Genomic DNA, 15,599 nt, shown 5'->3' on the forward strand with positions numbered 1-15,599 from the left:
TTACTGCTGTCTCCTCCAATCTTTTATTCAACTCCTGAGACCAAAGCTGCAGAAAGGGAGGCTGTCCAGCAGAGTTCTGTGGGACTGCTGTGATTGCAATGACTCAGCTTCTGTACTGAATGCCCAGGAAGATAAACACGGTGCCACTGACGATCTTAGACCTACCAGTACAAAGACACAAAGACTCAAGAGATTACAAAGCAGCTGTTGTTCTCTAAGGGATGAAAACAGCATTTCCAAAAGAGTGGATGCACTGCTATCACTGGGGTTTTAAAACTGCTTTTGGCTGATTGAACTGAAGATGTCTAATGTCCAGTTGCAAGAGATTAGGGAGATTTATTTCTGCACAAAAAAGCCCTATTAGGTTAACTGGTTTTGAAAACAGGCCTCCTTCTCAGACTGAAGTTAAGAAAATACACAAGACCTGTACTTTTTTGCTATGTAGAAAGCAGCTTGCTGACAAGATAAAAGCTTCTCATCATCTTAGTAGCCTTGAAGGGTACGCTTGTATACAGAACATATACAGGCATACAGAAGACCTCACCGCTCCTTGTTGTGTTATCAAAACATAAGTAGACCCTAAGAGTTGATCCTGTCAATGCATACAACCTGTCTACACCATGCAGAGGCATGCCAAACAGCCTAGCTCCCATACATCCACACACTGTCATGCAGTGCCGCAGGGATAATGTACATGCTGTCACTTGGATCCAACTTGAATGAATGTCATGATACTTCTTGTATTTCAACTTTCAAGTCACATCTTCTTTAGCTACCGTATATGTCTCTGTTTCTGTGTGTTAAATATGCTATAAGTGCTTTCAAGGTAAGGTTCATACTTCTTTATTTAAGCCATCTTAAACTTCAGGCTTGAAATCAGGGACTAGTTGAAAAACAGAGACATCTCCAGAGCATGAGATCTGTCTTCCTCCAGTGACAGGGAGGGACAGAAAGGAACATAGTTGGCTAGGTAGGACTGGAGATCAAATGTGAACACTGAAAACTAGTTGAGGTGAATACCGAGCACAGAGTTTGTTAAAGACGGAGGACATGCTGCATTTTGCAAAATGTTCTTCCTCCACCTCTCCCCTCCTGTGTGGTTAAAATTCAGATTGGCTTCCATACCATAGCTTTTCTAAGAAATGTTAGTCATCAAACAAAATTAATTTACAGCCTTTACTTATGCAGTGGTAAACTGGAATTAATTCTGTTGAAAGCAGGCCTTCCACCACTGCAAAACTAACCTGAGACAAGAATCCAGTGAAGTGTCTCCAGTCTTATGGTAGAAGGGGAGGTAACTAAGTAAATAATATTAAAAAAATGATCTTTTGTAATTACATCTCATGTACTAGACAGAAGTAGTAGAAAACTTATAGTAATAGAAATGTAGTAGGAAAAAGACCATGTTGATCCAAAACCTATTAAAATCACTGGAAATCTTTAACTGACTTTCTTGTGGTTTGTGCATTGTCCTTATATTAATTCCGTAAGGTATTTCGCCAACTAATTGTATGCTTTTTGGGATGAATGTCAAATAACTTTGAGAGGAGTCTTCTGCTTTATATTTGAGGTTACAAGTATGATAAGCTGAGATTCAGTATCTATTGGTTCCCACGTGACTGAAAATACAGTAAGTTCCTGCTCTTGATTTGGCTGGCAACGATCAGTACAAACTGTTTAAAACTCTGGAGCTTGATTCCCTATAGTCAGCATTTTTGCTTGAGGAGGACTTTGCAAAGCTTGCCTAGACACCACAGGGTTCTTCTCACACACGTTACAGAGATACACATGGTGGTATTGCCGTTGTATAAGTGTCGGGAAGGTCAGGTCTGTGCTGGAGCACCTGAATGCAGCATAGTTTCATTCATCAAGAATGTGAAAAGATGTGCATCCATGACCTGCTTTGTCAGAATTCCCTGGTATATACACATTTGTTCTGGAAAGTTTTCCTTGTATTGGTATAACTTCTTCAGTTCATGCAATGCTTGTAGAGTGTTGACACAAAGAACAACTTTCCTCAGTGGTGTAAGAGTCATTTACAGGTCCTACTATACTGTATTGGCAAAATACCCCTGCACCAACAGGCTTACTTGGCCTTTATTAAGTAATTCAAAGAATCGAGTGGATGTGTGGACTAGACTGGTTTGGGGAAACAAGTATCTTTGAGCTGCAAGAGATATGCCCAAGAAGAGCATCATTATCATAAGTACTAGTTCAAGGAGTAATCTGATGGAGAACTGTCCAAAAATGAATTTCCCTTTACCAGCTTTTACTGCAACTGAAAAAGATTGTCCCTGCGCCTACATGACTTGTAGAAGGGTGGATGAAGCCACCCTGTGAATAGGGGACATGAAACTGCTGCTCCTTCCCCTTGGATGCTGAGGCAAACTCTGCATGTAAGAGTAGCCCCAAGGGACAGAGCTGTGTGGCTGGGGAAGAGGAGGACCTGTAACTAGAGTCGCATACCCAGGATGTGTACCAGATGGATTAGTAGATTGAAAGCCTGCTCCTGAATAATAGATAAGCATGCCCAGAGAAGTGGCAGGCGAGATTTCTCTAAGTCAACTTTACCACCAGATAGTTTTTAGGATGATGAAGTGCTTACGTAAGTGCACAGATTTATGATCATGGGTCCATATTACAAGCAAACCCCCCACCCCAGCATGCGTTATTAAGCTTATATGTGATACTAGGTTTCTCTCTTCATTGATCCAGAATCTTGGCTAGCAAGAGTTGTGAGTTAGAGGGCTCGGCACGCCGCAGGGGACATGCCTGGGAAGGGTTGTAGAGCTACAGCTCCCCAGATCCTTTTTGTGAAGTGGTTTGCAGGGTCTCTCAAAATAGCAACTCTGGTAACTACTTTCCATCTCAAAGTGGAATGACCCATCCTTGTGATTTGGTACTGGGACAGCAGTTTAAATGTGACCCAGAATGGGGCACAAGGAATTTCTGCCCCCCCTCCTGGTTAAGGCAGTTTAATTAGCATTTTTGTTGAATATCTTGATTAGATTATGAGCCTGGCTTTAGACTTTAAACTTTCTTTGTTTCTTTACAGCAGACCTGAAAATTAGTGATGTAACAACACATTTTATACAGAAATAGGAAATATTAACTCTGTCTATTCTGGTCAGCACTCTATAGCTGTATATAACCTTTGCATAGGGACAACCGTAAAATACAAACCCTACAAACAACCTGATTTCAGGTGGGGTTGCCAAGACTGCACCTCCTTCTCCCTCCATGAGCGTATGTCATTGCTCCCATTACAGTTAAAGGCACCTCTCTGAGAGATGATGACAGTAAGGCAGTTTTGAGTCAGAGAAAACAGATTTAGGTCCTTCTTCTATTTTTTTTTTATAAAGCCGTGCTCCACAGAACTGTGGCGTTAATAATCTGCCACAGTAGTTATCAAACTGCTGGTCACCAACGCTTTACTGTGTGAGAGCTGCATCCTGGGCAAGTATCTCCAATGAGGATGCTGCAAGTGTTGAATTATGGAGGCTGCGGAGGTGACTCCTGCAACTTGCATACTCCTTGCTGCTGTTGCTTATCTGCAGACACTCCCTTGACTCCTTCAGACCTAGAGAGAGTATGCCATGCTGCTCTGCGGAGCAAATGTCCACTGGATTGAAACGGTATGAGTTATATGGCAGACAAAGGTTGTCAGGGCTCTGCAAGCAGCGGGCAGTGAAGAGTTGTCCTGAGACACACCCTATAGGCACACTGTTTCTCAGATCTGGGAGATGCTTCAGACCTGAGAGCCAGCATTTAGAGAAAAAGACAAAAAGATGTCTTTCAGTTCAAAATTTAGTTGGTTTTGCTATTTTTGGAGTATTGGGACAAACGGAGAATTTAAACCAGCGTTGAGTGATTGCAAAATATGCTTTCCACAGTGTACTCTGGGATTTTGCTGTATCACGCTGTCACTGAAATATAAGCAAAGCAGTTACCAAAGGTAATGAATTCAAGAAGGAAAATAAGGTTGGGATGAGTTTCACGATGCTTATGCAATGAGCATGAGATTTCTAATTTTGCTTATGGTGATGTTACAGAATACGAATGTCTCTTTCATAGCGTTAACATTAGAGTGCATGTAATCAATGATAGACCTGTGATTTATAAGGGAAAATGTAAACTGTGTTACAAATTGTGCCAACCAAAATGTTTTTCCTTTGGATTAGCAGGCAGTGTTAAGCAGGTAGTGAGTAAAATGTGATTCACGCTGATCATACCATTCTGTCACCGCTTCTGACACTGCTTTGCTTAAATCTAATGCTTTGCCATGCCGTAGACTGCAATAGCAATGTCTATGTGAAGACACCTGTTTCACATTAGAGCAGTGAAGCCACCACCAAGCTTTCAGCAAGGTTATTTGAACTGTTTGAGACCAGATTAGTTATACCCACCAGGCTGGGTGCAGCTAGCTGCTAGTGAAGGTATGCTGATTGTGGAAGAGATGTTAAGTTTCTTGCCACAGTCCCACCTTTCTCTAGGTAGATGCACCAGCTTCCTCAGAGCTTCTTCGGGGCTCTTGGACACTCTGCTCTGCTGTATGGTATAAACAAACCTAAAAGTCTCTTTGTGGATCCACTACATTTGGAATAAGATGATCTTAGATTGCTGTGGTTGAGTCTTTCTCTCATCCCTTTACACAGGAATGTAACCCACTTTCTCTTTGGCAGGGATATATGTCCTGTTCTAACTTCATTTGTGCCTACAGGAATTGCTTCCCCTTCAGATCTATGAGCTGAGACGATTACAGAATCACAGAATCACGGAATCGTATACGTTGGAAAGGACCTTTAAGATCGCGTCCAACCATAAACCTAACACTACCAAGACCACCACTGTACCATGTCCCTAAGCACCTCATCCAAACATCCTTTAAATACCTCCAGGGATGGCGACTCAACCACTTCCCTGGGCAGCCTGTTCCAATGCTTGATAACCCTTTCAGGGAAGTAAAATTTCCTAATATCCAGTCTAAACCTCCCCTGGCACAACTTGAGGCCATTTCCTCTCGTCCTATCACTTGTTACCTGGGAGAAGAGACCGACCCCCACCTCTCTATAACCTCCTTTCAGGTAGTTGTAGAGAGCAATAAGGTCTCCCCTCAGCCTCCTTTTCTCCAGGCTAAACAGTCCCAGCTCCCTCAGCCGCTCCTCATCAGACTTCTGCTCCAGACCCTTCACCAGCTTTGTTGCCCTTCTCTGGACTCGCTCCAGCACCTCAATGTCTCTCTTGTAGTGAGGGGCCCAAAACTGAACAGATTAGATGATGGCTTCCTTGCCTAACTCGGTACATGCTGGGTGAGCTTAACCAGAGACCTGATAAGTTACAGCTAGAACAGGCTGAGGCAGGAGGTCTATCCAGCTGGCATGGCAAGGGTTGGAGGAAGACGTTTCTGTGGCCTTATGTGCGTTGTCTGCACATCATGGTGATAGATCTTTCTTTACCCTTTGAGTGACGTTGTAAGGTAGTTACCATTTTGTTCCCTGTTTTGTAGCTAATTGTTAAAATAGGATGCAAGTGCTGTTGTTTTGCTCTGTGCTGTATATGTAAGCAAACAATCAGTGTCGGACTTTGAGTTCATCTCACCTGCCTTCAGATGCATCGTAGAGGCTGTTCTCGGACAAGCGTTTCTTTTGGAGGTAACATTGGCTTCGGCAGCTCCATCTTCCTGCTGCTGTTTTCTGTTTCTCTGTCTCTCTTTAAAGTGCCCTGGTACAACTGGGTTCCATCTTCCTGGTAAAGGGGATTGAGGAACTCTTCCTTGTTTAAAAAAATAAATTAACAAAAAGGTCTTTTTAATACAGATAGGATAATTGATCTGATTTAGCATGGAGTCTTGCAAGGATGGTTGTACTTGTTGGTACAGTGTACCAGTACAGCTGAGAGGATGGCATGGGGAGGATTGGGGTAAAGCATTAGCCTGCAGGAAGGTAGCAAAGGTTCCCCTTTCAACTGGAACTGCTGCCGAGAAAGATGTTCAACAACTTTAATTGTATATCTACAGCTGTTTCGGTAGGATGGATGCAAGCACTGCAGTGCTCTAGCGCTGCAAAACAGTTGTCTCTTTCAGTTGCTTAGAAAAAAGGAAAACTGAATGCAGTCTCTGAAATCTGTTTTTAAGCTCTGTTTATTGTTCTCTGTAATGAATGCTGTCAGAGTGAGTTTCGTCGGAATATATGCAGAGATCTGTATCCGAGCCGGTCACACTGGGCTGCCTTTGTAGGCAGTGCGGACAAACAGGCACAGCTCGTGCCCTTTGAAAGTGGAGGTGAGGTGAATGGTGCCACCTCCTTTCTCTTCGGAGTCTACTGCATCCCGTGGTGACTAGGTCAGCCATCAATGTCTATACAGAAGAACATCTTTATTGTGTCTGTGTGACACAGGATCCTGCATCCAAAAGCACCATAAATAGATACTAGAAGAAAGTGAGAATACGGGGAAAGAGCATACATGGCTGCCCCGACACCCTCCCAGATGTCTTTCCAATTCAGAGACTGGCTGAATCAGATGTGAACTCTGATTTAGATGTGATTTATTAACCTTTGGATTCCTCTTCTGTGAATTTCTGTAGTCTCCCCATGTAAATTTTTGCATTCACAGTGCCCCTTGGTAAGAATTCCTTGGTTTGGAAGGCTCTTAATTCCTTATTTGAAGGCTCCTAAAATTAACTGGGGTAAACCCTCTCCTTAATGAATGAAATGCTAATAGTTTGGCAGAAGAATCTGGGGCTATGTATTTTGTTTCAGGTTACCTTACGTAGTAATACACGAGAATGAGTCTTCTGCGCAGAAAGGTATATCTTATTTCCAACTAGCTGAAATGTGAGAGCTTGTATGCTCGTGAGTTCTGGTTAAGAATCCACCCAATGGAATGAAAATGCATCAGACTGGCAGTTTACATAAAATTGCACTTGCTGAGTATGGGAGCTGGGGAGGCAACAGACATTTGGGCCCTAGGTCATTCCTAGGGCTTAATACTTCAGCATAATATTTGTCCAGTTTCTCAAAAAAGAGATGCTGGGAAGCCAAGTTTGGCTATTACCTCTGCTCTGAAAATTTGCTTTTGGACCTCTGCATGCAGGGAGAGTTGTGCACACAGAAAGAAAATGAATGCTGAGACAATTACAATTTTAACAAAGCCTCTGTCCTTGTCTGTTTATATAGTTGTTCAGTAAAAAGTTTGCCTGAAAAAAAAAAAAAGGGGCAAGTTGAAAAACCTCAACAAAAAACCCAACCCTCCAAAGCACAGAGCTAAGGTGCGGTATCCTTTTATGTAGGAGTTTTGTAGGAGGTAGCTCATACCTCTCACTTCCATTTCCTTTCTAGTCTTTTGAATACTTTGATGTAATAAAACCATGTTTATCACAAAGTTGGGTCAGAGAATGGTGGTTAACAGTCTCTCTGCCTTCAGCACACTAAAGTTGGAAAGCAGTGTGGTCATTTTTCCAGTATGTAATGTGTCCAAAGATAATTTCCAGGTCAGCCTTTCACTGAATTATGTTGAAATAGAGTAGCTGTGCATCTGTCTTGAAAAATAGATAAATCTTCCCTGCTCACGCTGATAGGTAATCATTGGCACAACTGGAATATGTCAGACAAAGTGCGTCATTCCTGAATCTTACTTAGATTTACATTTTTGTCACCAATTGCAGTATGCCAAACACCACTGCTTTGCTGTGCTAGCTGAAAGTCCTAGAAACTACTGCAATTTAGACAGGCTTTCCAATTGTACCTTTAAAAGAAGTCTATGCTATTTTTGCTGGGGCAGCTTTTGAGATATATGAGTTGTTGCAGTTCTATATATTTAAGCAGTTTTATACCAATACGTACCAACTGAACTGCTTTCTCATTCTATGCTAATATTAAATCCTTTTATATCGTTTTTCAAAAAGGACTTGCTTTATGTGAATGAATTGGGAAATGAACTTCTTCAGGTACTCCCAGTTCTCACATACTGTTAAAACTAACATTATTTTTCAGTTTTCCTAGGCTTAGAGGAAAGTGGGCAATCTTTATTAATTTTCTCAGCTGTTCCTAATCTATCACTCCATGTCCATACTATAATGGCTGTTGTTTTCATTAGACATTTGAAGATGAGTTTGATTGCTTTTTGTTATTCTAAAGTAGCACAAGACAAGTATTTAATCTCTTTTTTTACTGTACGTGGCAATCCTGTATCTTGAATATTAAAACCACTGTGAAAACTTAGAATTTTGTAGAGAATTTGATTCTTGCAAAAGACAATAAAATGAAGCCATTTCGTTGCTATGTAGTTTCTCACTAGCTGGCCTATGTTAAGAGCTTGAGAAGCCATAGGATTTTTGTGTAGAAAACCAAAACTAAAGAAAAATGTAGGCATATATTTGTTCAGTTGTTGTAGTCTAATGGAGGTTCAAGGGTAAGGATGTACAATAAATTGTATTTTAGAGACCCCTCTTCACTGACACTTGAAAGGAGTCCCCTTGTGCAGTCTACACTTAGGGGGTTTCTCTGTGATCATTGCAGCTGGGGAAGAGGGGGTGCTTTGCCTCTCTTGACCAAGAAATCAAGGGACAGAAACAGCAAACAAGCCTCGAGAGCGTTTTGTGAGCTGGATATGGCAGTGTAGGGAAATGGTTTCAGGCAATAACAGATTCAATGTGACTGAAAATGTGCATTAAGCATATGAAGTTTCTACCACTAGCTGGGTGGCTGAGGGAGCTACAGCTGTGGGTAGGAAACCATACGTGCTGGAACAAGCTGTTGAGGTGACCATGGCTGTGGGAGGCTGGAACTAGGAGCATACTGCTTGAAAAGATGAGACATTTGTTGTACAATAGCATTCAACAAGATAGGAATATGTACATGCCCTAGACTAACTTCCAGCTTCACAAGTACAACTGAATGCTCTCCAGTTACTAGAGCTGAAAACATTGCTGCCTTGGGCCTGGAACTTGTAATCTTGTAACTAATAAAACCCCTAATTTAAAAAAAAAAAAAAGTTTTTAGGATTTGTAAGCTTGGAAGCACTGGATTCGAATAAACCCTGGAAGATGTTACAGTCCTCTTCTCACAATGCCTCACCACGTGAAGCAGACCTAAGGATTGTACGTACTTCTAAGCTCCCTGTGTTTGGGAGCTACTGAGGTACTTGAGAGACAGTATCTACTTAGCCTTTGCTTTGAAAACTTAGCTACCTGAAGATCTGTTCCTACGTGGTGGCACCACCGTGTTGATTGCAGTTGAGTATCTAGCACCTCTCTTCTACCTCAGCTTGAAGTTCTACCTCAGTTTGAAGTTCTTACAGGAGCTCTGGGTTTTCCAGGGACCCAAGGTTGGTGAGTAGTAGGTGAGTAGTCAACATGTCTCCTGCTTCTTGAGCAAGTGTCCCAACAGTGGCCCTACTGAGTGAGTAGTGGGAGCTACCTTCATCTCCTCTAACTCTGGCTGTCTTTTCAAGCACGTTAGCCACTTGTCTGTTCCCAGACATACATCTAACTGCACGAGGAGTTTTCAGATTCTGAATCACCATTTTACAGGGTTCCAAAGCCAGCCCCATCCCTGGAAACATTCAAGGTCAGGTTGGACAGGGCTCTGAGCAGCCTGATCTGGTTAAAGCTGTCCCTGCTCTTGCGGGGGGGTTGGACTACATGACCTTTAAAGGTCCATTCCAACCCAAACTATTCGATGATTCTATGAAGATTAAATACCTATTTTTGAGAGGGAGATAATAGAGCAGCTGGTTTAGATGTTCTTACCTACAGTAAGGAGGAGGAGGTTTTGAATTCCCTTCTGAATTTCTCCAGTGATTAACAAAATACTTCTGTTTCCCATGCAGGACTGTGCACTTTACTCCTGAGAGAGATATCTTCCTTTTAAGCGTGGCTGCCGTGCAACCGCGCGTACGCAGAACACACCAGGGAAGTGGTTTGGGTTTCCTGCTCTGAGGAAAGTATGGCAGCAGGAAAGTGCTGTGTGTTCAAAACTTGCAGTTACGGGATTGATGGTACTGTAAATATTCCTCCAGTTGCTGGCTCAAAAGAGTGTTTTCGTTCAGGCTGTGTAATTAGTACCCGTATTCAAATATCTGCATATGTGCAATTTAATTTATTTTTAGCTTGAGCTTAAAAAGTATTTTTGACTGTGGCCTGAAGGCCTATATGAAACTTGAGCTAACTGAGTGAATAAACAACCTAGATAGCACCTCAGATATAATTTAGTATGGCTAGTCAGTAGTACAACACAGTTATTTATGGCTTTATTGTTTTCTGTTTTTATAGCAAACAAATATTTTTTTTGTGTTGCTTAGAGTGAAAGTAAGTTACTGTTCTGTCAAACTGAGTTCACTGAGTTTCATAAAGGAGTTATAAAAATTGCAAGTGTTTAAAATGTGCATGGACTTCTTTTGGTTTCTTGGAAACCCTGGTATCCTTAGTTAATATAATGTCCTAGGTATATCTGATTCTCAAGTACAGGACCTGTACTTGGTCTGTCTCTGGTTACATGAGTGTAACCCACAAAATTAAAACAATATAATGAGAATCTGTGCTCTTTATACCTCGTGTCCCAGCTTATGAAGGTTCCTATTGATTTGCATAGCCAATTTCATCTTTGCTTTCAAAAATATGCTACTATATATGTTTAGAAATTGTGTACCTTATGCAGCTTAAATGAGAAGTTGCTTTTAGTAAACAAATTGCTTTAGATATGGTACAGCATGCTCTGGTTTTGCAGGGTGCTCTGTTCCTTTTGAGCCATGCAATTCTGTAGATGTTTACTTGTTCAGGTTTTTGTGTGAAATTTTCCATCAGTTCTTATCAAATGCTGATAATTCACAGGAGTCAGTATGGTGAATATTTGTGTTTATGTAGTTGCTCATGTTTTTCTATGTGAGTTACTATTCTTGTTTATTTTAGCATTTTGATATCTCCAGGGAAGTTATAAAAATAAGGTCTTAATTAGTTTTTAAACCTTCAGTTGTGTTAGTAAATATTTTGAAGTTATGAATAGGCTCACTTGTTGCTGATTTTATTTTTTAAAGGAAAGGTTTTATTTGATTACGTAGTCATTTTCACAAGTCCTTTTTTAAAATATTACAGTATATATTGTGTAACGCTGTACGTTATCAGCAGTCTAGTTACTAAGAATTGATCAAAACCAAGGAAGTCATACCCAAAAAGTTGGGCACTTCCAATCTAACTGTAGACTTTGACTGGGACAATTTGTGCTTATTGTATTAGAGGATATTAGTTCCTTTGTTGGTGTGAAAGGCCAAGGGTTTCATGCTTCAAGAATTCAAATCATTAATGCATTTAACTCTTCACCATCTGTAAATCAAATGGGTTTTTCAGCTGCTTTTCTCTTGGTGGTTCTTTGGATGCCCCTGCTTTCCTTTCCATGGCTGGTACTTTTTCTTCCTTCAGTACACTGTCAGTATAAGGTACTGAGCAGGATTATTCATGTTTCTATTCAACTGCAAGGGTTAGAAACTTCCTTTGTTTTTTAAAGGTACCCAAGTTTCTTATTCCATCTGTGTGCAACTAGAGTTGCAGCTTTAAGAAAAAACAATAATATTGTAAAATCCAGAGCTTAACAGCTGGGCTTTTACATATAAAATATCTTGACAACATTGTCTCATTCTCTGGAAACAGCCTACTGGGAATGGGTAACGAAGAGCAGATCCATGCACACCATAGTGGTGTTTTACCATGCTAACCAGGGCAGTCTCACAATCAGTTTGGCGCAAAATAACTATCCTAAAATGACTATCTATGGCACAATTTGGGGATTTTACAAATTTTACATTAATTTACGTATTTGCCTAGATGTCTGTAGCACTTGCTTCCTACATACCTTTTTACATTTTTGGCATTAGCACAAGACTTCAGTAAGTCTAATTTTGCTGTCTTTGTTAATACTGTAGTAGTACTCAATATGTACTTTGATATTTCCATTGGAAACCTAAAGAAAACAATTTTCTATATTTGATCCTAAACAATGGAGTTAATTGTATGCCTAAAAAGCGTCAATCCTTTGCTGATGCTTAAACACTATGAAGTTTTATTTTAGGCACGGTGGCAAAAGTTCTAGAAACGGGGATATTTTAGATCTGTCTATCTAGAGATTTAGTATATAGAGAGATTAGTGTAGATAGTTTCTTGGCTTCTTCATCTTTCCTTGAGAACACATACTATTCGAAAGAGGAGTTTGGAATCTGGTTTGCCATAAATACTAATTATATTCTTCATGTGGGTTCTTGCTTTCATAGTCGCGATAACTGTTGCTTTGTGCTTAGTGGCCCAGCTCACAGCAGTTATTGTAGAGAGTAATGAATGATGTTTATTTGTGCTGTATGGTTGACCACATCTGGGGGTGAGAACACGCTGGCAGCTAATTTGCCTGGCAAATGATCAGGCTGCTACAAAACAGGATCTTGTGTTAGGCAGAAAAATAAAATTGCAAGGAACTGTCATCCCTTGCTCCTTACTGATGGTTTCTAGTGGAGGTGACAAACATTAGCTGTGGATATGATACTGAGATCTACTCTATTCCGTGCATTTCTTTCAATGAATGCCTCAAATCAATTTGCAGTTATTAACTCCGTGTAAGTTAATCTCATCCCCAGCGATCTGTGTTAATTACTAGTTTGTAGAGTTCTGTCCATCTGCGTTTGCTCTCCTTTTTGTCCTGGAACGCTTGCGTACTTGACTTTTGAACTGACCATGTTAGTGAATGTTAAGGACAAATAGCCTTGCCTGGAAGTCTGTCGTATTGCCCGGCATCGAGCAATTTCCTGGAAGTGGTGCTGCTGCTGCTGCTAGTTAACATCTCAGACCTTTAGATTTCTTTAAGCTTGAAGGAACCAGAATCATGAAAAATGAGGGAATTGCAATAATTCTGTGATGAGGGGACAGCAAAGATCACAATTTGCATTTTTATGTCTTACTGCTCTGTAGTTTAGCTCCCTCCCAGAGAGCCTGAGCCTTGCAAGTGCTCCCCTTCCCTGGCAGACTCTTTTGTGCCCGTGCTGGAAGCAGGCTGTTGCCTTTGCTCCAACCCTAGGAGCACAAGTGGGAAGAGTAGTAAAGGCTGGTTATTTCATACAAACCCAGAAGTACCTTTGAGTGGGACAAAGCAAAAGGAATAGGGGGGAAGCAGCATCTTTTGAACTGATGACAAACAGATTGCTCCAAAAGGTTGCAAGGATGCTAACAAGAAGGAAGAATAAAGTTCTTTTGTCCTGCTAAGTCATTTTGTTGACAGTGAGGTTTTAAAATAGAGAGGGCTTCAATATTATTTGAATATCTGTGTTTAAAACGACTAGATCAACAGGTCCAAATAACAGCAGGTTTATGGTATTAACTAGCCGTGTGATGGAGAATAGCTTTTGAGGGCTCTTGGTCCCTTCTAGTTTTGAAAACCTGTTTGTGGCATCTGACACAGCAAAGTACACCTGCTAAGCATCAAGGTTATGCCATTGATTTCTACGCTAGGTATAGGTATGTTCCTAGCTCCCTGCCTTGTCTCACTGTACTTAACATCTGTCAGGAAAAAATAGATCCTATCACAAATAAATATGCGATAGTATCATTTGTTTTTCATCTGTACAGACTTTGCTTGTATCTGAACGGGTTCTCTGAAATTTACATTTTTTAAATTTTGCCTTTTCCTTCTTCTTAAAACAACTTTATTTCTATTTATTTATTTTCTGAAGAGCGTGTGAATATTGTTTATTTTACCTTTTGAAAGCATGTTAAAAATAGGCAAACCAAAGGACAGTTGTATTCATATTTTACTGGATGAGCTAAGAAAATGTAAATTAAATAAGCCTTTAGGTTTTTTGCCTACTCTGAGCTCTCTGCGGTGTTACTGAGCGGACCAGATGCCTTGCAAGCTTGTTGTAAGCAATATACAGAAAAAGAGGTGCCCTGTTCTATTATTTGGTTGATCCTCAAAAGACAACGAAAAAAATGTCACGCTTATGTAATCAGGAATTTGATGCTGTAAAAAGAGAAGGAAAAATACGGTAGCCGAAAAGCTTGCTGTGGGATTACAGTTGTTTTTAGCACTTGATGGTTAAGCATATTTTACTGCTGTGTCTCTGAACTCTCATAACTGATAATTTAACTGTTAATTCAATTGTGTGATGATTGATTGCCATGAACAATTCCTTGAAGAGCACTACAAATTTCATCTGTGTTTCTCTATGAACTGTAGTGGTTTTTACTTCCCCTGTTACTTGGTGTGTTGGCACACAGTGATGTATGTAATAAATATATACCAAAATGGTATATACATAGAAAATGGTAAACAAGACATATTTGCTAGAAAACTTTTTGGAGCACACTTTTAGATGTAGAAGGCCGTGCTGATCCTCTGTTTTGCTGCTGAACTTTGACCATTATTCTCCTCTTGTGATAAGTAAAAAAATGTATAATGAACAGATTAAGATGAGATGATTTTTCTCTCTAACAGCACTATTCTATTTATAACTGTAAATCTTTTTTTTTTTTTCCCCTCCTCCCCTCCTCCCTTGCATCTGTAACAGCTAGCCGATGGCGGAACCTCTTCTCTACACCTGTCTCCTTGGCTTTTCCCTATAGTCCTGTTGCGAGACTCACCCCATATACCAATGGCTTTAATAGTCCCAGCTTCTCTAAAACCTCCAGTAAAGCAATACTAACACCTGAACGGACAGGTAATGCTTATCTTTTTATTGATTTATGGTGCTTACGAAGTTGCTTAATTTAATCTAATCTTGCTAGCATTTAACAGCAATGCACCGTTCGGATGATTGTATGTAGACTCTCATCTCAGAGGGAGATTTTTTTAAAATGACCTAAAATTTGGCAATTAACTAGTAGCGTAGGTTATCTTCTCTGTTACACAGGATGTTATAGGAAAGTGATGCTAGTAAACAGAGCCTATTTCTCAATAATGGTTTATCTGAGAGTATAGTTGTGACTGTGTCAGCTTAAACGGTCCCCAGCTTTGTCTGCCCTTTGCTGCTCGCTTCTGCCCCACTGTGCCCCTTCCTTACATCTACAGAAACATTTGTGCAGCTGTGTAATGAAGTTGCAGGGAGAACTTACCTATTATAAAACTAGCCAGCAGAATCATGGCTGTTTTCAAGCTGGCATCATTGCTACTATCCAGGATTTATTTTATGTTCGTCACTGATTTTCAGGGGACACAGGAGTTTTCGGAAAAATACAAACTTTCTATGGGCTGTAAATTGCAAAGCGTTGCATTTTTCCTTCTTTGCTACAGGTATCAGGAGTCGATTTATATCTGTGACTTCTCTTAAGGTGCAGCGGCAGTGGAGAAAATAATAATCTGGGGAAGAGGCATTAACATTTTATTGCTGGCGGGAGCAGGTGTGGTCTAAGGAAGTTAGCATCAGTGTCACACTGATCTGTGCGCAATTTTCTTTATAACGCATGAAATGAGTGCAGAAAGCCCTGTTAGGGATATGGGCACTGTGGGTGAGATAGAGCTCCAGACTGAATGCCTGGTGTAGGTGTCTGTGTGAGGGAGATGTCCAAGCTCCCCTATGCAATGGGATGTAGTTTACTTCCTAAATGAAGGCATCTCCTGCTATCTGAGATA

At 40.6% G+C, this 15,599-nt stretch overlaps 1 protein-coding gene across 2 annotated transcripts in view; it reads left to right on the forward strand.

Moving 5' to 3' along the window:
- The window catches only part of SLAIN1 (SLAIN motif family member 1), a 62,529-nt gene that overhangs the window by 19,090 nt on the left and 27,840 nt on the right, over positions 1 to 15,599 (forward strand). The window contains exon 3 of one of the 2 annotated variants that reach the window (XM_075491975.1): positions 14,539 to 14,688. The exons of the other annotated variant lie outside the window; for it this stretch is intronic. Within the exon in view, the coding sequence (XP_075348090.1) occupies positions 14,539 to 14,688 (150 nt within the window). The remainder of the gene's footprint in view (positions 1 to 14,538; positions 14,689 to 15,599) is intronic. 2 annotated transcript variants of the gene reach the window in all.

Source organism: Mycteria americana, chromosome 1, assembly GCF_035582795.1.
Source record: "Mycteria americana isolate JAX WOST 10 ecotype Jacksonville Zoo and Gardens chromosome 1, USCA_MyAme_1.0, whole genome shotgun sequence".
NCBI classification, from domain to species: Eukaryota; Metazoa; Chordata; class Aves; order Ciconiiformes; family Ciconiidae; genus Mycteria; species Mycteria americana.